General features: G+C 33.7%; 3 protein-coding genes across 3 annotated transcripts in view; 1 reads left to right on the plus strand and 2 right to left on the minus strand.

Annotated features, from left to right (window-relative positions):
- The window catches only part of LOC136987747 (probable ATP-dependent RNA helicase DDX23), a 46185-nt gene extending 44862 nt beyond the window's left edge, over nucleotides 1-1323 (minus strand). Inside the window, exon 1 of the mRNA XM_067285511.1 lies at nucleotides 1226-1323. The gene's annotated coding sequence lies outside the window, so the exon portion shown is untranslated. The remainder of the gene's footprint in view (nucleotides 1-1225) is intronic.
- An 8988-nt stretch (nucleotides 1324-10311) lies between these two features.
- On the plus strand, nucleotides 10312-11349 carry LOC136987799 (protein GVQW3-like). Its single transcript, XM_067285563.1, has one exon. It carries the CDS (start codon nucleotides 10312-10314, stop codon nucleotides 11347-11349), a length of 1038 nt encoding a protein of 345 aa, XP_067141664.1.
- A 7844-nt stretch (nucleotides 11350-19193) lies between these two features.
- On the minus strand, nucleotides 19194-23190 carry LOC136987648 (zinc finger BED domain-containing protein 5-like). The gene is made up of 4 exons (XM_067285401.1): nucleotides 23041-23190; nucleotides 22900-22992; nucleotides 19719-21109; nucleotides 19194-19644 (listed from the first exon to the last, which is right to left on the minus strand). Exons 1-4 carry the CDS (start codon nucleotides 23188-23190, stop codon nucleotides 19194-19196), a joined length of 2085 nt encoding a protein of 694 aa, XP_067141502.1.
- Between the last annotated feature and the right edge of the window lie 888 nt (nucleotides 23191-24078).

A 24078-nucleotide genomic window follows, 5' to 3' on the forward strand; every position in this document is an offset into this window, starting at 1 on the left:
AAGCCCTGGGAGCTGCATATTAGGGTCTTGCAGGCCACAGGCAATGTGGCAACAGATTGTTCATGACCAGTCAACAACATACATACTAGTTTGGTTTTATTTTTAAGACCACGAGTGTTGTTTTAATGCAACTATAAATACATTTTGCCTTTTTAATTATTAAACAGTGTTTATAATTAATATTTTTGTAAGCAACAATATATTAGATAAGAGAAAGAAATACGAGAAGCATATTTCTCAGTCACACAAATAACTTGGAGCTTGTGTAACCAATGAACTAAGCAATTAGTTGCTTAAATGGTTTCAGAAACATGTACATTTAACAATTAGCGGTTTAATGATCAAGAAGAAAAATAACTTACCAAAAGTTTTAATGTTCAAAAGATAATATTTTGAGAACCATGAGGAAATATTCTACAATAGTTATTTGAAAGATCTCAAATTACAAGCCTGCAGATGTTTATAATTTTGGCAAACTCCTAGTTTTACCAGTAAATGTGATGTGACTGTTGAACAGTAAAGCCAAAAATGTCTATTATTACTTGTACATAGTTCTATTCACAATGAACAATGATGTTTTTAACTGTAAATGTAAGATGCATCTCTATATCAAACAAGTAAAAATTAAGTAAAAACAAATAAACATATTTTAGAATTAATATTTATCAGACAATCACATGATAAAAGTATCAGACCACAACCATGGCGATTCAAATCTGATCCACATCCTCAAATTATCACGAGTAGTACAGTTCGGGATATCATTCCCTATTGTATTCCCAAAGCCAAGCAATGGGTGACTGTAACAAATGGATATAATCTAATTTCACTTTAAAACATTTTACTGAATTTTTTTAATAAAGCAAATAGAATTTGAACATTTAAAATTATAAAATAAATTAAACTTCTATGAATGTTTTATTTTATTTTTTGTTTGACATCATCATCTTGTTTTATTTGTACAGAAAATATACACAGACACAAGTAAATTATAAAATGGTGTTGGGTGCAAGTGAGGTGCAGACAGAAGAGCGGGCATTGTGTGTTATTGTATATTACATTTTCAAATATGTAAATAAACGCATGTAAGAAAAAACATTGATGTAACATTAAGGTTTTTTGAATCTTAAGATCCTGCTAAAGATCATTATTCACTGATTATACAAAAAGATGTTAAAGATTAATAAATTATAATTATTAAATGTAATAATTTCAAATAACTTACGTTTACCATAAAATATCGAAACACAGACGATTAACTATTGAAGTGCCTCCTAGTGAGCAATAATGTTATCAATGATATTTTATCATATTTAACACGGAAAAAATTAAACTAAATTTGTTTTTATTAATACAATTAAAAAATAATAACTTTTAAATTAAATTGTCAGATAAAATTTATAGTTATAATTTTCGAAGGTATTAGTACACATTAGTACGGTGTAAGCATGCAGAGCTCCAGACGGCGGCACAATCTAGCCTCATTACCTCGTGACGTCATCTTAGTAGGCGGCCATTCAGCTGTTAATTAACCTTGCTTACGTCGCGCAATAGCACGTTATTCGGCGGACGCATGTGACTATATCGCAACGCCATGCAGTCACGCAACATTACTGACTTTTTTCTTGAGAACTTATTCTTTTTGCGGAAGATTCCAACCAAGAATAATAATCATAAATTTAAGACGCTAAAAGGTATCAGAAAGGCCCCGCCGGTGGGCGAGTGGACTCCGTCTCCGCTCATACTGGCGGAGACCAGATCCTAAACACCGGAGTTCGATCGGGGGGTTCGCGCCTCACTCGGACGAGCTGGCAGCGGGAGTTTTTCCGGGTTTTCCTCCTTGCACATGACGCCTGAATAGGGGCCAGCTTCCCCCCAAGTCCTTCCGGAAGACATTCCTATCTCCCTTTCTCGCGGGGGCCGTCTCCTATAAGGCTGACTTTGGTCGCGTCCGTGACCTCTCATCTGTCTTCTCGGATTGGCTGTCTTCTATAAAGCCGACTCTTCCTATTCTGTTTCTTCCGGCGTACAAGGCCTAGTTGCCATACACGCCTCTGTCGAAAGAAAAGGTATCAGAAAGCTACACTCAAACCTGTTTTTATGCGGTCTTTTTTTGTGCGATTTTTTATACGTGCAATGTGTTTTGTGCAATTATTTTTGTGCAGTATACCAATTTGATTGAAATTCATATACCGCACACAAAAAATCACACAAAACAAATCGCTCAAAAATAGACCGCACAAAAACAGGTTTGAGTGTATTTTATTAACCCACAAAATAAACGCTACAGAATTAGTAGAAACAGAGTTGCTGGCAGTAGGGAGCGTGTAAAACATACGACCCAAGGGTATATAAATGAGATAGGCGGAAGTTTTAACATCATTATACCAGTTAAATACCGGTGCACATGAGCGATATTAAGACGCGAGGATGTGGCGTCAATATGATGTAGAATGCTGCGTCCTTTGAGCCTAACCGATACACACAAGCGGCAACTTCAGTCGCGCCTTGCTTATGGTACAAGGTGAATGACAAATGGTAAAAACAAGCGATTTTCTCATAGTTTTTTAGTATACAAGAACATTGACATTTTGAAGCCCGAACGATTTATTTTGTTCAGGCTTCAAAACGTTAAAAAACTATCGCGATGCTATAGTAAATGTTTTAAAAAACAAAACATTTACTACGGCATCGCAAATTAAATATTTTGCCATGCACAAGTTAGTAAAAGATAATTATTACGCATTTAAATATTTTTGAGTTAGCCCATCATTTGAGTAGTTCGGATCTACCACTGCCACGCAAATTGCTTTTTGTTTTTGTCTCGGTACTCTTCTGTTGATAGATTCCATATTTCAGGATGTTTTTCATTTCACCAATGAAAAGTTCGATATCAATTCATTGGCCAAAAATACAACCAGCACTGCGCGAACGCTCGTGTGCATGTTTCAATTAGTTGGTGAGTACAGGCTCTACGCGGATGCGGTGACCCGCCAGTGGTCGTTTCAACGAAGGTTGGATGCAACGTCACTACTGAGGCAACTCGTCATGTCTGCATAGCTTCATTTGCTTCCATATCCCGTACTTATGAACGCCACATCACATTGATGCCGCATCCTAGCGTCAAAACATCGCACCGGCACTAAAGCTACTGGATATAACACAAAGTAGAAGCAGCAAGGAAGGAAAGGTAAGAGAACATTTTGAAAACCGTCCGAGGTTACTTATTTTTTCACATATTACCTGCCAGAGGGTGCAATAATCGTAGTTGGCTATTTTCGCGTGTAACCGTGTGCTTTATTTGATTCCTATGCATTCGACAAATCCTCTACTTAAGAACTTAATCCGTTCGTAGCGGTCGTTCGCAACTCGAAAAGACGATGTTTGGCGCAAAAACTCAAATACAACGTTGTTTTTACAATTATGTAATGTTTAGGCTACTTGAATAATGTTGAATTAAGATTGTTAAAGGAAAGTATAAATTCAAATCAATCACATGTACAGTACATTATTTATTAAAATTACTCATTTAAAACAACTACAAATGTACATATGTATGCACTGTAAATGTTTTAACGTAAACTTCAAAAATAAACTTGACTATACATAAAAAATAACCAACTGCACTTTAACCCGCCATCTGTCGGCTTTGTTCGTAACTTCGAAAGTTCGTAAGTCGAATGTTCGTAAGTAGAGGACTGCCTGTAGTTGTTTCGTCTGTTAGTAGTAAAATGTTTTTCTCGTGAATTAGTTCGAAAGTCTATTTAACGATGGCAAAGCACGTTTTGTGAGTGGAAGCAATGCTGGATACGCCACATGTTCAAAGAAAGTAAATTTATTTAAAGGACCTAAAGATTGTAATTATTACTGAAGTGGCGGCAGAGAAGACAAACTTTAAAAATCAACAGATTTCGTTTGCGAAATATATTTTGCACCCCACTTTATTATTAAAGACTGGAATGATGTTAACAGAGGTATGTGGAAATTCATGAGAGTAAATGGAAGCTTATGTAAACTTAAAACTTTGATAGTAATTTGTTTATTGATGTTGTTTTACATGGTTTCGTGATGCTTTGTTTCAGACGATACTAAACTATTCCGTGCATCATTCAGATTAGTACTCAACAACCTTTTCTCACGCAGGGCACACTTAAAGACTTCCCAGAATTCCGTGACACACCACAAGTAAAAATATACAAAATGTATCGAAGTTGCAAAGTACTGTATAATACATATCAAAAGGTACCATTTACTGTGATAATATTAAAATATTTTAAGTTTATAATCGATTCTCTTATCTCTTATTTTGATTTTACTTCTTTAAACCAATTGATGCAGATTTCCTTTATCTCGTTTTTTTAATTTCAGCGATTCTTTGCTACAATTCGTCAAGCTGGTAGGGGTAATTATCATCCAGCAGTACCAACATTTACCAATCAACGTGTATCAATTGCTGATGATTTACTCTTTGATAAAACCATCTGTATATGGAAATTGCAAAATGAATGAAAAAAAAAACCAGTTTCGACTTTGATAGATTTCCAACGTTTGACAACAGAAACCTTTGGCTCAATGAAAGCCATTCGCATTAATTACATTAAGAAAAAGCTGGACACTTTTAATTCAAACATTCCCAGAGTATGATGCTATTTTTGAACACGATTACAACAATCAGATTCGAGAATGCATTATTTATTGTCTGTGATATTTTCTGTGAACATCTGAAGTAAACTCTATGTTGAGTTGCATTGAGGCATTTTCTACATGGTGTACTTTTTATAATTTAAAAGAAGCTGAACTGAGAAGAATAGAGGTGGATTAATTTGTAAAAACATCTAAATCATACCTAGAAATAAGTAATAAATGATACCAGAAAGAAATAATTATTAATTAATCACTAATCACTTATGAGAAAAATTTACTTAATAAAGCATTTTATTCGTCAAAATGGTTTAACCGTTGTCTAGGACTTTATTTTCGTTCATTTCGTTCATTATAAAGGTTTTTCGGTATTTTTAATATTAACTTTATCCAGTTTGACATTGCATTAATACGCGAAACCCGCAACCCCGACGGCGACCGATGAATCTTTCCGTAAAGCGAAATAATATTGGGCGAAATAAATCGAAATCCTAAGAATTTGATTGGTTTCATCCGATTAATATCTTTTTCGGCCGAAAAAGATATTTATCAACGTATTGAAACGAATTTCGGGCAATTTTCGGAGATGGTCAAGCCTCGAGACGTAAAATTTCAAAAGATCGTCTTTCACCTCTCCACGGTGGCCATTCTGCACCATGTAAATGCAGAAGATAATTTATTTATCAAATTCCAAACACAAGAAAATGGTTGAAGCAAAATTTAAAAAAAAAATTATAAATTAATTTAAAAAAAATAAAATTGATTTTTTTTAATTCGAATTTTTACGTAATTCGAACATTGTTGACGCGTCTTTTAACGTTTGTTCGAAATTCGTCACGCATGACGATTTGCAGTTCGATTGTGTTTCTTGTTGTGGTCGGACGTGCTTCTGTTGTGCTCTTCGATTGCGTGCTGTTTTTTGCGGTTTGAGAACTTTTGCAGAGAAGATTAAAGATTTTTCAGGTAAGTCTTAGTCCATATTGACTTTAGACGTAAGAATTTATTTAATATTACTTGAAGGATCGGTCCCAGAAGACATCTCGGCACATCGTTCGATGGTCGGTCGTTTGCGCTTCGGATTCGAATCTTTTAGATTTAAAAAGGCAGCTGCGGTCAGCATTTTGCTCTTCTCGGAAGAATTTAAGCATTAATTTAAGCTTTTGTTTTCACCGGACTAATTGCAAATGTTCTTTTTTTACAGGATGACAACGTTGGTGCGGCTTTGGAGGAGGTTCCGGCGGAGGCAGACGGTGGCGCCAGAGGGAGGGGGTTCCTCGGACGACGCGGAACGAGTCTGTCGTTCCGTGCCGTTGGAGGAGCGGGGGCTCGACGAGCGAGAGGCAGCGGGTGAAGAAGACCTTCCCCAAGTGCGCGTGGCGTGGCATGGTCCCGGAGTCGAGATCATGCGACGCTACACCCTGGGTCCAGTGCACTTAGCCAAGGTCTTCGGGGGTCATCCGGCCACAGACCTTGCTGTGGCGGATGTAGAAAATGACAGCTCGTCCGAGTTGACATTTTCTGGTTGGTCGCGTTCTGCCTCGTTCGTCCGCGACGGCGGACGCCACTGCCTTGCCGAAGTCAGAACGAGGAGGAATCGGAGGAGAGAGCCGCCGAAGTTGAGGGACCGTGCTGTCCGTGGTTTCGTTGCTGCGGACGGCTGCGGTTCCCTTGGCCTAGGCGGTGATCCTCTTCGATTTCCTCTTCTTCACCCGGATGCGACTTTATTACCGGATTCGATACTTTTCACCCGGACTCGACACCTTTTCTCGGACGTGACTTCTTTTACTCGGTCGTGACCCACGGACTTGTCTCCCGAACGTGACACTCGGGAGACAAGTCCGACAACAACGGATTTGACTCCCGATTGTGACCACCCGGACCTGACACTTCTACTCACCGGATGCGACATTCGGCCGACCTTTCTTCCCAAACAGCTGTTATGAAAATTGAGCTTCCGGTTAGGGTAGGTTAGATTAGGCTAGGCCAGGCCAGGTCAGGTTTTTCGCTCTTCTCATAACACTGTTCGAGAAGAAAGACTGTCTGATAAAGGTAATAATATTAACCTTAGGTAATAAATGAATGAACTTCTCGTTTTCTCACTACCTTTGTGTTTTCTAGGAACATTTGGGAGGGAGATTCTTCTTCCTCCCCAACTTTACCACCAAGAGGACCAAGTGGACAAGTGCATATTTTCCGAAATCTCCGATGGTAAGAACTCTTTCGTTTAATTTTTTAACACATCTTATTCTCGTATTGTAATTTACTGTTTTTCTGTTTATAGACATGCCGAAGATGTTCTTCGATTACACACACACACGCGCACGGACATAACATCACTGTACACGAAGATATACACCGTTTAACCTTTACTCGAATTCTCGCACTCACGCACTTATACGCCAAGCGCCTCGTTCTGTGTAATTCTACACAATGAAACAACCCGAACACTCGCTTCCCGCTAATCCAACCTTTGGGTCCTCGTCCCGGAAAGTGGAAACGCCAATTTTAAAGATTAAAAGACTTTAAATTGGCGGCCGAAGGGACTCTGGTAATTACACATCTTGCATGGATTAAACAGAATTTCACACATTAGCATGAATAATCGTTTTATAGAAGGACAGACTAACGGACGGACGACAGTGCGAAATTTTAGGTTTACAATTTTTTAAATTGCAGCTTAATCTAAATAAACAAAGAGATGAGCACTAACGTTGTTAATTTAACTATTCATATTTAAATAAATTATTATATACACATACGTATGTATTATATTTGTATATTAAATAAGACAAATTTCATTTTAATTTGTAACTTGTATTTCATGGCTGCGCATTAAATATAACTTTAAACAAAGTCTCGTATTATCCGCGTGATTTGAATAAAATTAAAATAAATATAAATCAAATATTTGTATGGATTTTTTGACGTTTCTCAACATATTAGTACGCTCTCATTCGTTGGCTTAGATTTTGAATTTACTGGCCATGATCATTGACAGGGGCGGCCAAATATCTCTGGCACGCCGGCGGCTAACAATCCAAAATCCGCCTGAATGTGACAAACACATTTTGTCAGATAATGCTAAGGATTTTTTGAAAATTCAAGATCATCCAAACTAGAGTACCTAGATATCAGAGTAGCGACATACTAGTCATCGTCGCCATGTTCTGTCATCACGTGGTTTACATTAAGAAATGACGATTTTTTTTAGTTTAAAGATGCACAAACGTTTTTAGCGTAATTTAAAGGCCATCTTCAAGTGCATTTTAAAATAAAAGATGCAAACGTTTGTGCAACTTTAAATTAATGTTTCTCATCAATCTCAAGGTGATTACTGTTTAATTAATAATTATTCATCCAAAACTATGGATTTGACTGCTAATATAAAATTATGAAGACTATTTTATACTTTGAAGACTGCTTAGAAAATATTTTATAAATGTAATTTTATAAAGCATTGCAATTTTCATGTAAAGAACATACAAAATAGATACTGGCTTACATAATTCATTATTACGTTCAATTGAGACAAATATGCGAACAAAAAAATTAATTGCTTGAGTTGGAAAGCAAGAAAACTCTTAATGGTGCTTTCGTAGTAAATTTTTATTGTATAATAATAATAAATAAATGAATAAATGACTAAAAACAGAAATGTATAATCTCTAATTATTCGAATTACTCTGATTACATTACGAATATCGCCCATTCTTAACAGTAACCTAGCTATTTGATGTTTACCTTTGACTAAAATTAACAAACATTGAAATCAATTTTACAAAACTGATTTTTCAGCATAAACAATGACATTCATATCATGAAATTTTTGTAACAAAAACAATAAAACACGAACATATTTTTGTTATGTATTTTTGACATTTCTATATTTGTGGCGTCCGGGTGTAAATAATGGTAAGTGACATTTTCTAAATTTTACAGGAGCACATGCTGAATATTTAGAAAAATAATGCAACCGAACTATGTGAAATATACATATTTTTATTCATGAATCAAAACATGTTTGAACGAATAAGTGCAGTATTTTGTCTTCAGATATCATTGTTTACACCATTTTCACAGGTAAACGGTTGGAATGCTATCTTACTCATCATGACTATACAACGATTTGAAGTACAAATTTACCATTTGTACTTCAAGTATCCATTGCATGCAAGGCATAACGTCTGTCAACTTTGACTTACTTCGTATCAAGTAGACGAGCACCATCATATTTCAAAGTTATAGTTTTCATGAATGATTCTGCGTACAAAGCATGATCATAAAATATCCTTTGCGTCCAAAGCATGACTTATTATTTGACTGTTAAAAGAAGCAGACCCAGCTAATACGTTAGTAACGGTAGTTATTGAATCCTTCAAAAATAAGAAAAAATTCAAGTATTTCATGTAAACAATGATAACTGAAAAAGCTTCTTTTTAAACATTAGTATTATTGCAGCCAAATTTTTCTAATAGAGAAAACTTACCAAACTATGAAGCATTACACAAAATAATTAAAGTAAGCCAAATGTAATAACCGTAATATTAAACAATGATGATACATTACGTAAGGTAAGAATGTAAACAATATCATCTACAGCAGTTAGTACTACATGCACAAGTTGCATTTTAGCTTATGGAGTTTACTTACTTGATAATATCTAAGTTTTTTGAACCACTGTAATTTACTGATTCTGTACAGTCGGGATTTTTATCTGAAGCATCAAAATCTGTTTCGCTGTTTTCAAAAACAGTTGATGAATTTTATATCTTTTTGCTGCTGCAGCATCACACAATACTTTCTTCTTGGCGCCATTTTCTCGTAGATAACATTATATACGTGAAGATGTTTGCACATACGGTATCACTTTTATGAGTCGATATAGCCTAACACTGCCACCTGTTGACTTATCTAAGAAACTATTTCAACAGAAAATTATTTTCTCAATTGAACGAGATTTAGGAGCTGTTATTTTTAATTTCACTGAAAATGTCGCCATTATTTACAACTGGATGCCTCATTTATTACAATGTTAATGTTAAAAAAATACGTTCGTTTATTCTTATTCATGTTTAAATAAAATAGTATATATCTTTACCCTTAGAAGATTTCCATGTGCACAGAGTTCAAAACGAATCTCAAAGTTTTAGCAGATGTGTAAACATTAGTGTAAAGTAAATATTTTTTAGACTGATAGAAATGTTTAATTTGGAAAATTGAAAAAAGACCGTACTTCAGATATAGTCCAACAGAAACTTTTATAACATACTTCTTTTTTAATTACAGGTAACCCCCGTATAACACGGGAGTTACGTTCCAAAAAATTGTCGTGTTATGCGAATCCGTGTTATACGAAACAAAGAACTAGTACGAAAAAAAGGGTTAGGTTCCAAAAATTAAAAAACATGCTATTATATTTTCATAATTAAGATAAATATTTTTATTAAAATTTTCTTAAGTGATACATATGAATACACAGTGCGGCAATTAAATTCCGGGACTGAAGCTATATCTCAGCAACCAGTAGCGACATCTGTTTAAATTTTATGTCATATGAAGTTTGGACATATATGAACATAACCTAAAACTTTTATTTAAATCGGTTGATATTTATCATTGTTTTTGATATTTTGTTTATCAGTTTATTTTGTTACATGTCGGAAAACAATAATGGAAGAACGTGCTGTTATTAAATTTCACGCTAAACTTGGCACAAGTGTCACAGAAACGTTCAAAATGATGCAAAAAGTGTATGGAAGTGAGTGTTTATCACGGTCAAAGACTTTTGAGTGGCACAAGCGATTTTTGGAAGGCAGACAATCACTGGAGGACGACAAACGTGTGGGAAGGCCAATAACAATTCGAACAGCAGATTCGATTCAAAAAGTGCAAGAATTTGTATCCAACGATCGCAATGCGACACTGAGAATGATGGAACAGGCATTAAACATTAACAAAGAGACAATACGACAAATTCTTAAAGAAGATTTGGGCAAAACAAAGGTCTGTGCTAAATTTGTTCCGCACACACTAACCCAAGAGCAAAAATTGATGAGACTGGAACATTCCAGAGAGATTGTACGAGCAGCAAATAACAGCCCAACCTTCCTCAAATCAATTGTTACTGGTGACGAGACCTGGTATTTTCAATATGACCCACAAACAAAACGTCAAAGTGCCGAATGGAAGTCAAAATCATCACCTCAAGCCAAGAAAACACGAAAAGTTCCATCAAAAATCAAGACGATGTTCATTGTTTTCTTCGGTAGCAAAGGCATCATCCACCGTGAGTTCGTCCCACAGGGTCAAACAGTTACTGTTGCTTTCTACTTGGGAGTTTTACAACGATTAATGGGAAGAATTCGTCGAATTCGACCAGAATATCGCAATTCTGATGACTGGTGTTTGTTACACGATAATGCACCGAGTCACACATCATTGATTGTTCATCAATTTTTGGCACGAAATCAAGTCTGTGTGTTAAATCATTCGCCGTATTCCCCCGATTTAGTACCATGTGACTTCTCTTTATTTTCAAAAATGAAAATGAAGTTGAAAGGACGCATTTTTAATGATATTGAAACCATCCAAAGAGAGTCTATGCACATATTAGAGGCAATACCGAAAATTGAGCTTGAGCAGGCATTTGAATCACTATTGAATCGCTGTAAAAAGTGTATTGAAGCAGGAGGAGAGTATTTTGAATAATTTAATAAAAGGATTTGAATAAAATTGTTTTGTTTCATTTTTATAGATCCAGTCCCGGAATATAATTGCCGCACTGTGTATAAATTAAACAACGTCTTCTTCGTCATCACTAAGCACTATTAATCGAGGGGGTTTTCTTTTTGGCAAGTTATCCTTATTCTCTGAATATTTTTCTGCATTATCTTCAGATCCATGCTTTACCTTTTGCAAAAAGTATGTAATTTTAGATTGCTTGCTTTTAGTTAAAAGATCTTTATAAATTTTTTTATATGGTGCTAAGCACTTAGGAAGAATAAAGCAAGTATGGAATAAGGAAAAAACATCTGGCAACTCAAAGCAGAAGCGTCGAGATCTGGCAACATTGAAACACGTTTCGAGAAGGACCATGTGTATCGACAGAAGGCGGGAAAAGAAAATTTACATACTTAAGTACTAATAGTTTACGAAAATAATAATTTTCGTGAACTATTAGGCTGCGACTATGCAGACGCGAATTTAGAGCTAGCGAGAGGTTGCGAGAAATTTAGTTTTCGCAAAGGAAAACCATGCACAAGCGAGAAGCGAGAAATGTCGCTGGCAAGAGCGAATTTCTGGTTCTCGCACATATCTGACAGGTTTTGATATTTATCGCGTCTCGCCTCTTCTCGCCACATATTCTCGCTCGCTCGGAAAATTCGCTCGCTCGCGTCTGCATATTCGCAGCCTTAGTATTTAAATATGTAAAAATTTATTACATTTCATGTTGTACGAGGGTTTTACCCAATTCTCGAACCGTGTCAGAGTGAATCCGTGCTATAAAAGTACCGTGTTATACGGGGATGGTCCCAATTCTCGAACCGTGTTAGAGTGAATCCGTGCTATAGAAGTGCTGTGTTATACGGGGTTACCTGTATATAAATATTTTACTTACATTTTTATACCTCGGGTATATATATTAATAGTATTTATCATATGTCTAACTATACCCAATACAGGTCCTCCTCACTTTACGACGGAGTTCCGTTCTGACGACTACGTCGTTAAGCGAATTGGTCGATAATCGAGGAACTTGCACCGGGAATATAGGATCGTTGTAAAATTATACAAATTATGCAACAAACTTCAAATTTATTCATAAAAAGACTATTATAGTACGCTTAGTGAGCATTTCACCACCGCCACTGACCGACACTCAAGCTGAGAAAGGGGATTCCCCGAATTGCAGGTCGAAACTCAATTGGTCGTAAGTGCGAATGGTCGTTAAGCAGATAGGTCGTAAAGTGAGGAGTACCTGTATTTAAAATTTCGGTTAAGATAATGGTAACTGAGGAAACATCTAGTAATTTTCCTTAGATAATAAAATATGCGAGTCAAAGAGAAATTAAATTAAAAATTGATTTATTCTCGTTAAATGAATAACAAAATTGTTTAAGACAACTGTAATCTCTGATTCGAATATTTCTCACTTTGGAGTTATAGAGGGCTTCCTGTATAGAATATTGTAGGTACTTATAATTTGATAATTAAAAACTGAAAATAATCTCATAAGTTAATAATATAAAAGTTTTATTTTTTTATAAATAATATGTATATATATATTAGTGATATATAGACATATCACTATAGATATATACACTGTAGATTTTAATTTCAGATACTGGAAATTGATGATTTCACATTTCCATAGAAATGCGCGTATGAAACTTTTTACAAGTTTAATTTGAAAGTAAAATTGATCTTTTTAAGATGTTCATTTCTTTAAATGATATAAATGAAGTCTTCCAGTCCAGTCCAAATGAAGTCTATGATATTCCACCATTTTATTTCATCTAGTACATGTTTACAAATGAAATATGTGAATATAAGACACTCGATTATTAGATAAAACTGCATATGTTATTGTTAAATACAAAACGTCCTCAATATATGTTATAGTTAAATTCCTAAAAAGCGTCGTGTATAACAAAATGGTGTACCGTATTTTACGGACTATAAGACACACTTTTTTCTTCGAAAAATTGCCTCCAAAATTCAGGTGCATCTTATAGTCCGTAGCATCTTATAGGTATTTTTTTTTTAAAAATTGCTTAAAAATTAAAGTGCGTCTTATAGTCCGTAGCGTCTTATAGTTCGTAAAATACGGTATATCGAATATCAACTTCTTATTGAACTAATATATTATGTGAGCGATACAGTACATTCCAGACCAACTAAAAACAAATTTATATGGAAGTATTTAGTGTACTGTACAATAACAACGTAACGCAATTTAGTTCATTGTAATTGCTATACACTAATTAGAAAATAATTTTATTGTGTAATATGACATAAGTAGTACACAAATGGTACTATGCGCTAGAAAGTTATATTGGTCATATCTAGAAATTACTGTTACCTTTATTTCATTACTTATTCCCTAAAATTATGAAATGCAATAATATATTGTATTTCATAATTTCTTGTACTGTACTGTACATTTAATACAGACTTAACATTGTACCTATGTTTTATATGTTACGTATTTTGCATGTAAAATTTTTTATGAATTTAAATACACAAGGAAAAAAGAATATCGGAGAGAAATATAAAAATGTGTGTACATTCCTGTTCAAACAGCAAGAATATGAAAATATTTTAAATTTATATCGCATTGACTGTCCGTAATTAAATGATATTGTAAATGTCTTTTTTATATCATCATTTTACAATGTGCTGTATTTCAGACATTTGTGAATAAAAATTTCAAAATACGATTCTTTTTGTTTACATAAACGTTGCAACATATACACTATGTAAGGTGTGAGAAAAGTAAATATATAATGTGTATATTTACTTTGTCCTTTCCCGTCTTTTCATTATAAAACTACCGAAGATTAATTACATTAACAAAATTAATATCTTAGGAAGTCACGTATGGAGGATCGAATGGGGACTTTTTTTGTTAACATTTGAAATAATTTAGATAGATTTAACAAATAATGTAACTTTATTTTTAAAAAAAATTGTCTACGTGGACTTATCGGATTAATAGGACTATTAACCGGTGTATTGGTTATCAACACAAGGAGGAATTCATAATCAAAAAAATCAAAAAAATCATTATTTTAAAATTACTTATAGTAGTTTTTCCTGTACACATAACACGTTTCGGACTAATTGGCCCCAGCAGTGTTACTACCACAATGTTCTAAAAATGTATATTACAATAAAATCCCGACAATAAAACATTAAAAAAACTTAAAGAATTTTTGTATCCAATTACTTCAAAATGTGCATAAATCATACATAAAAGTATTATTTTAATTTTGCACAAATACATGTTGCTGTATTAAAAACAAAGGGAAATTTAAAATTATATTTCTAAAAAAATATCACAAATTTAACAAGCTTACTTAAACGTTGTTCTCATGAACCTAATAAATTAACTGTCACTTAATTCTTCAATCTATTTATACCCTTTTGCTTTTGGTTTACGTCATTGATTATGCTCTGCCATGATTGGTGGATTTCACGTCCTAAGTTATTGTTAATTTTATTGCTTTGTCTTCTTATATAGATACTAGCGGACCCAGCCACGCGTTGCTGTGACTCAAAATGGCTATTATAAATGTATAACACTTTCCCCGCGGGGATTTCGAAAAATCCCTTCTTAGTGAACATTCTCTTGACGTACCCTATTAAAACGCAATTAAAAACGCAAAAAAATCGCATGTAAAATAGTATAATAGAAGCCGAGTTCTTCACGGTAAGCCTTAATCCTGTTTCGCTCCCCCCGGTGGAGGGAATTTCGACATGTATATTATATAAAAACACGTGCGTATTCGAATGCAACTTTGTATCAAAATTTCAAAGGAATCGGTAGGAACAAATGAACATTACATTTTTATTTATATAGATAGATAGATGATTGCTTTAGTTTATCCAAATAATGCCTCACAGAAAAGCAAACTTAGGTCGTCGTACTCGCGGCGTTAGCGCCATCTGTTGGACATAAAAGTCTTAATCCTGTCCCTCTTCCCTCGGGGGGAATTTCGACATGTATACAGTGGTACTCGTGGTCATGTACAGTGGCCTCGTATAACATACGCCTCGAATAACGGACGCTGCGAACAACGGACTTTCTGTTTGGACGTTACGTGACTCGAGCAACGGACTGGCTGCGAACAACGGACTTTCCGGCATAATTGGTGACTGCTCCACGGGTGCGTTCTTTAATAGCGGTCGCTCTGCGTCTCCGCTACTACGGGAGTGCGCTGCTGTTTGTAGGCATTTAGGAACGACGGTGAAAGAAAGAAAGATGGCAGCGCCCGCACTATCAATAGTATCGTGATGGAGGAATCTATAATTCTAAAATATGAGCTTAAAAGCTCATATTTTAGAATTATATATTCTAAAGGGGCAAAAGAAGGGTCCCGATTGTAAAATTTAACCACAAAATGGATTATTTATTGAAAGAGCATTAAAATAGCCACGAAAAAATTAGAATGCCGGCTACCATTCGAAAAAAATTCGTAAAGACACTTACGTGCATCACCGCGTGCACTAACTCGCGCTTTCACAATTTCTAAATTTTCATTCATAAAACCACATAATGGACCCGGAAACAAAACTATCTGAGCCATGGAGGACGCCATGTTGCTTTCCACCGTAAACTACTGCTACAAGCGGCCGTTTTTGCCGTTCGACGACGCGCACTCCCACCGGAATTTAGGAACGCGTTCCGCAGGAATTTTTTAACGGATGTCGCTCGCACGGAGTTACGCGGAGGAATGCAAGAACGCACCCCATTTTCATTGTTTTAATGATACAGTACGGTTATTTTATGCTGCGGAACGAATTAGATGTTTTAACATGTATTTCTATGGGAAAATGCGTTTCGTATAACGGCGTTTCACTTAACGGACGTCCATCTGGAACGGATTAAGTACGTTATATGAGGCACCACTGTATTATATAAAAACACGGCCGTATTCGAATGCAACGTTGTGTGAAAATTTCAAAGGAATCGGTGAAGAACTTTCGGAGATTAGCTATTAGGAACAAACGAACATTACATTTTTATTTTTTATTTATATAGGCCTAGATGTTCAAATAATTGACGTTTAAAATTATTGGTTTCTTATTTCTTTATTTTGATTGTGTTTAAATTTATTTCACATCCGTTATTATTGCAATGTTCGACCACTGCAAAATTTGCATAATTTCCCTTTATTGCCCGTATTTCTTCTTTTATTCTTATTCTTAATTTCCTTTTAGTTTCACCTATGTATGTTTTTACTGGAATACAGTTACAATCAAAGGAATAAACCAACTCTTTTTCTTCGATTATATCAGTTTTTTTGTCTGGCCTATGATATAAACATCTCTTAAATAAATAATTCTTTTCTGGCATTAAATTTAGGTCTACTTTTCCACTTAAAACTGTTTTTACTCTTTCAAAACGTTTAGGTATATAGACTAAATTTATACATTTTTTATCTTTATCAAATGTTTTATTTCTATTTACATTACTAGTTATCCAATATGACCATTTTCCAAGTAATTTTTTTCGAATATCTGTTAAATAAAAACATCTTTATAACTTGTTCTATTTCAATTTGTTGATTTTGTAATTTACTTGTCCTGTTTTTAATTTCATCAATATACATTTTAAAAATATTAAATTTTATAGTTGCTGGTACATTTGATTTATAATTAAGAATTTATCTAAATTAAGTAAAAAGAGTTATCTAAATTAAATTTAACATAAATATATTTCTCTAATATAAACTTCAGATACGTAACTCAAAGTTCGATGAACTTCAGCCACAAAAAAGAAAAAAAAATCATTTACCGGTAGTTATTATTTTTAATAGATAAAATTAGTGATAAGTTAATTGAAATTGCTTAATTCCATTAATTTATCCAAATTTAAGAATCTTCATACTCTTAAATATTTTTAAAATTCTTCTAGAAATTATGTATATAGATTTTTAAAAAATAATAATAACTTGTCTTAAACACAAAAACTTTTAAGGAAAAAGAACATAACAAAAATATAATATTTAATTTTTGATGATAATTAGCAAGATTTTGGTATTCAGTATTCAGTGTTTATTATAAAATTCAGTTATATAATATTATACTTTCTGACTAATTAATATTATTGTTAATATTCCAATATATATGTTTTTTTTAATAAATAAACCAAAGGTTGTGCTCTGCAAATCTAGTGTGTGTTTTAATAGGCTTGTAATGAACTAAAGAATAGGCCCATAAGAACAAATTAATGTTTTAAACATTTTACACTCCCACAAGTTTACTGTTTATTTACTACTAATCAAATTCTATTGTTATAAGTCTATTCAGAAACTGTCACAAAAGTTTATTTTCTTTGATGAAATATTCTCCTACTCTGTTATTTCATGCTGTCATTAGAAATTACGTTGAATCAGATTAGATTTATCTATATAAACGTAATCCTCTGCTCAGAGTGCACTTCTTTACACAGCATATCAGCAGAATATACGGTTACATACGCGTATATGAATGGAATAGGTGAGTCCAGCTTCATTTAGCAAATCATTTGTTCATTTACGGCGTATTTTAAAATTAATATAGGTTATTTTTATTATTAAATTATTTTTTATATTTAATAAAATATAAATTATATTGTTTGTTTTAATATTAATAATTAGAAATAAAATAGGAGAAAAATATTACAGTGTTAAGAAAAATTAAGAAAACGATGTTTTTTTCTAAGTATGTTTATATAAAATGAGAAAGAAAATGATACGATCAGTAAAAGATTCATTTATTTAACCTTAAAGTTATAATGAACGATTTATTTATTTTTATTATTTTACAAATTACAATTAAAAAAACGTTTATCATAAATTGTCGAAAATTTTACATAGAATTAATAAAATATCAAAAAATACATTATATATATATTAGACAGCCTATGAAAGTCTCTTTAAAAGAAATCGATACATAAAAAAGTGCATAATTTGTTCATTTATACGAAATTTTAAGATTACCGAAACTTTTCAATACGGCAGTCTATTAATTACATGTACAGTTTCTGCGCCATTTTCAATTTCCCTGTTGTGTACAATAACCTCCTTTAGAGTCCGCGCGCACATTACAGACTAAACTATCGTACGATAGTCTAGTCCAGGGGTCGGCAACCTTTCTCACCTCACGGACCACTAAACTCACAATTTTGAGTTCCGCGGACCACTATCATGAATTTTTTTAAACGATACAAAATCTGTAGAACAATGATCATAAAAGTTCAATTTTACTATATTAATGTGAAACTCGCATGTTTAATTATAACAAATTAATGCAAGTCTAAAGTTCATTGCTGCTTGTTTGAAATGGATTCTTAGCGCTTTTCCACGAAGGACGACAATTGCATTCACAATATTGTTTATTGTTCATTATTTATTGATAACATCCACTTCGTATTTGTTTTTAGATTCAAATAAAAACCCCCAATGAGTGAAAGAAAGCAACTAAGCATTTTGCATTTCTTTCGTAATCCTTCGCGTAACCTTCAGTCGATCAATGTCAAAATTTCTCCACGGACCACCGGTTTCCGACCGTTGGTCTAGTCCAGTGTTTCCCAACCTTTTTTTCCTCGCGAACCAAAAGAAAGGTCCGAAAAAATTTGACGAACCCCCTATGTAGTCGTTAATGACAGGTAAAAAAAAGCAGTAAAATTTGATAGAATATATATTTTACATATTGAAGAATAATTGATTATATTAATCGTGAAACATTTAAATAAAACATTAATAAGACTAAAATGATGGCTATAAAAGTTGAAAACAAGATAAATTTAACAAACTGGTTCTTATGTTTTACATTTGGAAAAACTCTTAATGGGATATTTGTGGCTGTTTGATAGAACAAAGCAATTCAAAGTTAGGCTCAATATCTGACAATTTCAGTCTTAGATCAGGTTCTGCATTTAACCTGTTTCTGTATTTATCTTTCAGATAAGTATATGTTGAAAATCCTTTCTCGCATAGATATGTTGTGCAAAATGGTAATAGAACTTCAATGGCTTTTTTTGACAGAACAGGATATTCATTTTGTATACTGAGCCAGAAGTCAATTAAAGATTGATCTTTAAAAATTGCTTCTAGAGAACTGTCACAAGATAACTCTATGAGTTTTTCTTTTTCCAGTATATTTAGAGAGGTTTCTGAACTTACATTTCCTTGAAATGGATTACGTATCCAGTTGTTTGAGATGGATATATTGCATCTGTTGGGAAAATAGTCATCGAAAGTTAATCGAAGATAGTTCAGATGTTCACATATACTCCTTTTAATGTTTTCGTCAAGTTTAATTGAATTTTCTGATAAAAAAAAGTGCTGACAGAATCGAAACATCCATACTCATTCATCTGCAGGCATTGAATCCAAAAATTGATCTTTTTCAACATAGCCTCAATTCTATCATGTACACTGAAAATGGTGACACCCTCGCCTTGTAAAGACATATTTAATTCATTCAGTTTACAAAAAATGTCAGCTAAATACGCAAGCTTTTGCAGCCAAAGAACATCGGATATACAAGAAGACAAATGAAACGGATGATCAATAAAAAATGCTTGAACTTCAGACTTCAATTCAAACAAACGCGTCAAAACTTTACCACGGGAAAGCCATCTAACTTCTGTGTGAAGTAGTAAAGAAACGTGGAAACTTCCAAAATCCTCACAAAGCGTACGGAATAGACGGCAATTTGTAGCACGCGATTTTATAAAGTTCACAATTTTCACAGCATCACTTAAAGTAGTAGATAACTCTGCAGGAATACGCTTACATACTAAAGCTTGTCTATGAATACAACAATGAGTCCATTGAATTTTCTCGTTGATCTTCTTCACCCGTGCCACAAAACCAGAAAATTTTCCTGTCATTGATTTTGCACCATCTGTACACACACCCACACAATAAGACCAGCTTATTCCATTCTTTTCAAAATACCCATTGATCATATCGAAAATCGCTTCTCCAGTTGTGTAGGTTTTCAAAGGTTTTGCAAATAGTACATCTTCTTGAACAATATTCGTAAAAAGATATCTAACGTAGACAAGCAAGACTGCGGCATTTGTTACATCCGTCGATTTGTCAAGTTGAATTGCAAAATAATTCAATTTTATTCTTTTTAGAAGTTCGTTCTCCACATAATTAGCCAAGTCATTAATTCTACGCGACACCGTGTTGTTTGATAAGGGAACTAGCTCAATTTTCTTTGCTGCCTTTTCCCCAAGCATACATTTGGCGATATCTTTCGCACATGGTCCAATTAAATTTTCTGCTATTGTATGCGCTTGTCCAGATCTTGCAATTCTATAACTTACTCGAAATGATGCTTCAAGGGCCATTTTACTATCTTCGTTTGAAGTCAAGAAAGAAGAAAGGCTACACTTTTTGATATCTGCTAATTTTCTTTTGAAATATTCAAGAGGTTTATCTTTGTGTGTCGGATGTTTTGTTTCAATATGTCTACGAAGAAGTGATGGTTTTAAACTGCTGTTGGCAAGAACTTCGTTACATATAACACAAAGCGGTTTAGGTTCTGACTCATCCCCAGTAAAATGAAAACCCAATTGTAGATAGTCGCTGTCATATTTTCGCTTTTTCCCTTTTCTATCATCATTTCCTTTGTTTTTCGTCTGGTGAAACGGTACCTCACTACAGCTTTCAGTACTATCATCTCGATTATCATGTCTCGTTTCTAAACGACCCGTTTTTAACCATCGATCCATAATAAAAATAAGCTATAATAATAATTAAATTAATAATTATTAAATCATTTACACGAGAACTTGACAGTCACAGTATCACTATCACTCAAGCTTTACAAGTGCTAAGCCTATGTATGAACGTCGGTTAATACAACACTACTCTCCCAGTTTCCGGTTGTGAACAAGTATTTAATTCTAAAATCTGTAGTAAACTGCCTTAATTTGATATTTATTTCCAATTGTATTGTAAAAAAAATATTACATAGAAGGGAAAACTGCTGCAATGATTTTAAATATAAAGCAGAACATGATACTAATCACATTGATAAAATGTTTTAAATATAAATAAATGTTTGTAATAAAAAGAGAATAGTATTTGATTACTTGAATAAGAGGAATAAATTATAATGTATAAAATTGTTGATATAATTTGATATTGATGAAGTAATTTTGAAAAACAAATAAGGAAAAAAGAAATGAAAATATTGAAATTTATTATAGATTTCTTAACAAACAGGCAGCGAACAATCTGTTTTACAGTGGGTGTGTTCTTTAATTTTTGTGTTTTTGTTTTGTTTTGTTTTTGCTTTTGATTTTAATGGCGTTTTAAAAAATCCGCCATTACAATATTATTTTCGCGAACCCCCTCTGCAAACACTGCGAACCCCCAGGGGTTCGCGAACCACCGGTTGGGAATCACTGGTCTAGTCGAATTGGAGTGCATCCCCGACACTGCCACAACCGTCACACTGTTTACTATTAATAGCAAACTATTGAGTTTGAAGGGAATCGTGCTGCCCATTAAACTTTATTATCGGCCGATATGAATTTGTTTGAGTGTGCGCATTTGCATACATCTTCATGTAATTTAAAGACCAATCAAACTATCGGCTGATCAAAGCCTGTAATTGGCGCGGGCTCTAAAAAGCTCTGCAAATATTTTCTAACTGATGGCTTATTCAAATGACTAGTAAATAAACTTATAATAACAAATTTGTATGCCACTAATACCACTAAAAACATCGACATAGACAATGCCTTGAATTTGTGAATAGAACAATACAGAGAGGACCTAAATAATTTATCTACATTTCCGATTTTCAGATTTAGATAGAGCCACAATATTTAAATTTAATAATCTTAGGAAATTTGGCTGCAAATGAGCAGAGCATTTATGTATCAATCAGTTGCGTATGTTACATGTAGGTTATATAAGTTATGTATACAATGTTTAATATTCTTAGGAATAATTAAAAAGTTGTGGCTCCATCAATATCTTAACTTCGATGTTGTATGTACTGTACCTGTACATAATAAAGGCTCGCCTTGTACATATTGATATATTTTATTTTGAATTTATATTTTGTTTTTCTATAATAAATTCTTATTTATAATAAAATTATGTTACAATACAAGTCTTTATCATTTTGCTACTTAAAATAAAATAAGTTAAAAAAGAGCACCAGTTTAGATATTTGCCAAAGGTACCAAAAACATTGCTAAGGTTCTGATTGTATGATGCCACAAGAAAAAATTCACAAAGTTAGAAGATGCTACTATTAGAAAAAGATCGGAAAAATGTACTAGACGTTAAACTATTAATAGATTCAATAGAATCTATTAAGTTATATAATTTATGGTTTATGTGAACCATGCGCCAAAAAGTTTTACACATTAAAGATATCATAGATTAAAGTTATAAAATACGCCATTGTTTACAGTTACTATACTACATACTTTTCTCGAAGAATTTTCTGGACACCACCACCATTTCCTGCCATATTAGAACACCCATCAGGCGCACTTTTCGAATCAAGGCCTACCTTTTCTACAAAGCTATTAATTGCAGATGCTACAGATTTTGCATCCATGTCAGTCAACTCTACAAAACCTAGAAATTCCTCACAAACCAAAATCTTTTCTTTAAAAAAAAAAAAAATCAAATTTTCATTAAAAAAACTAACCCTAATAGAAAGTTGTTCTTTTCTTGATATGTCACTGCTCTCGTCTGCCAGGATACTATAAGCACATGCTTTCTTTACGTCAATAGTGATGTCGTCTGTAATGACGTTCCCACATAGGCCGATTATTTCATTTTGAAACTGTAGTGACATGTAAGTGCCGTTTTTTGCGCCTTTTTCTATGTGTTCTTTTAAAATATGGTCACGAGCGTCAATTTTGAGTTTGATCAAGTCTTCAAAAAACCTTTATGTTGTCCTTTGTCCCTCAAAGATAGGTCTTGTGTACCACAAAACATCACAGTCGAAATTATTAATGCAACAATTTTCTTGTTGGTGGACAGAAATCAACTGTACTTCAACGGGTATATTTTCAACATTTTGCTGCTGTGGCCGTCGATTTGTGCCACTGAGATGACATATGAGATTTCGCGAATTCGTACGTCTTTATAGCGAGTCAAGGGCCTCATTATGAAAGAACCCAAAACACCACGCACATTAATTGGTGGAAACAACAAACACTAAATGCATAACGCGTCCTTTAATTTCTTGGAATACGCCAGCTAAGGAGCCTAATTCGCCAACCAGCTGTATTTGAAGTTTATTTTTAATTGCACATCATCCTTAGCAAAGTCATAACTTGTTGGTGACCAACAGTTTTTTAAAACTTCCATTTTTTGAGATGAGGTCATACTATCCAAGCCAGTGACCCACATCATTATCAAAATACGTTTGATTCTGTGCACCAGAACCAGATGGTAGCGAAGATCAACTTGATGCACTTAAAACAGCAATAGGTGCAGGTGTAGGTTCAGTTGTGCAAGCGCCAACATTCTGCTTCGATTTCTCTTCTCCGCCGCTATCACTTTTGCTACTACTTTTAACTGGTTGCTTCTTCTTCTGTCTCCTTAAAAGAAAATAAATAACTACTACTACACTTCCAAAAAATTAAAAGAAATAAGAATTTAAGCTATCGAACGGTCTCTATACTAGAAACTTCAATCTTAAACAAACCTTTAATATTGATACAAATTATGTTATTAA

Source organism: Centruroides vittatus, unplaced genomic scaffold (genome assembly GCF_030686945.1).
Source record: "Centruroides vittatus isolate TY-2023 unplaced genomic scaffold, ASM3068694v2 contig_1229, whole genome shotgun sequence".
NCBI classification, from domain to species: Eukaryota; Metazoa; Arthropoda; class Arachnida; order Scorpiones; family Buthidae; genus Centruroides; species Centruroides vittatus.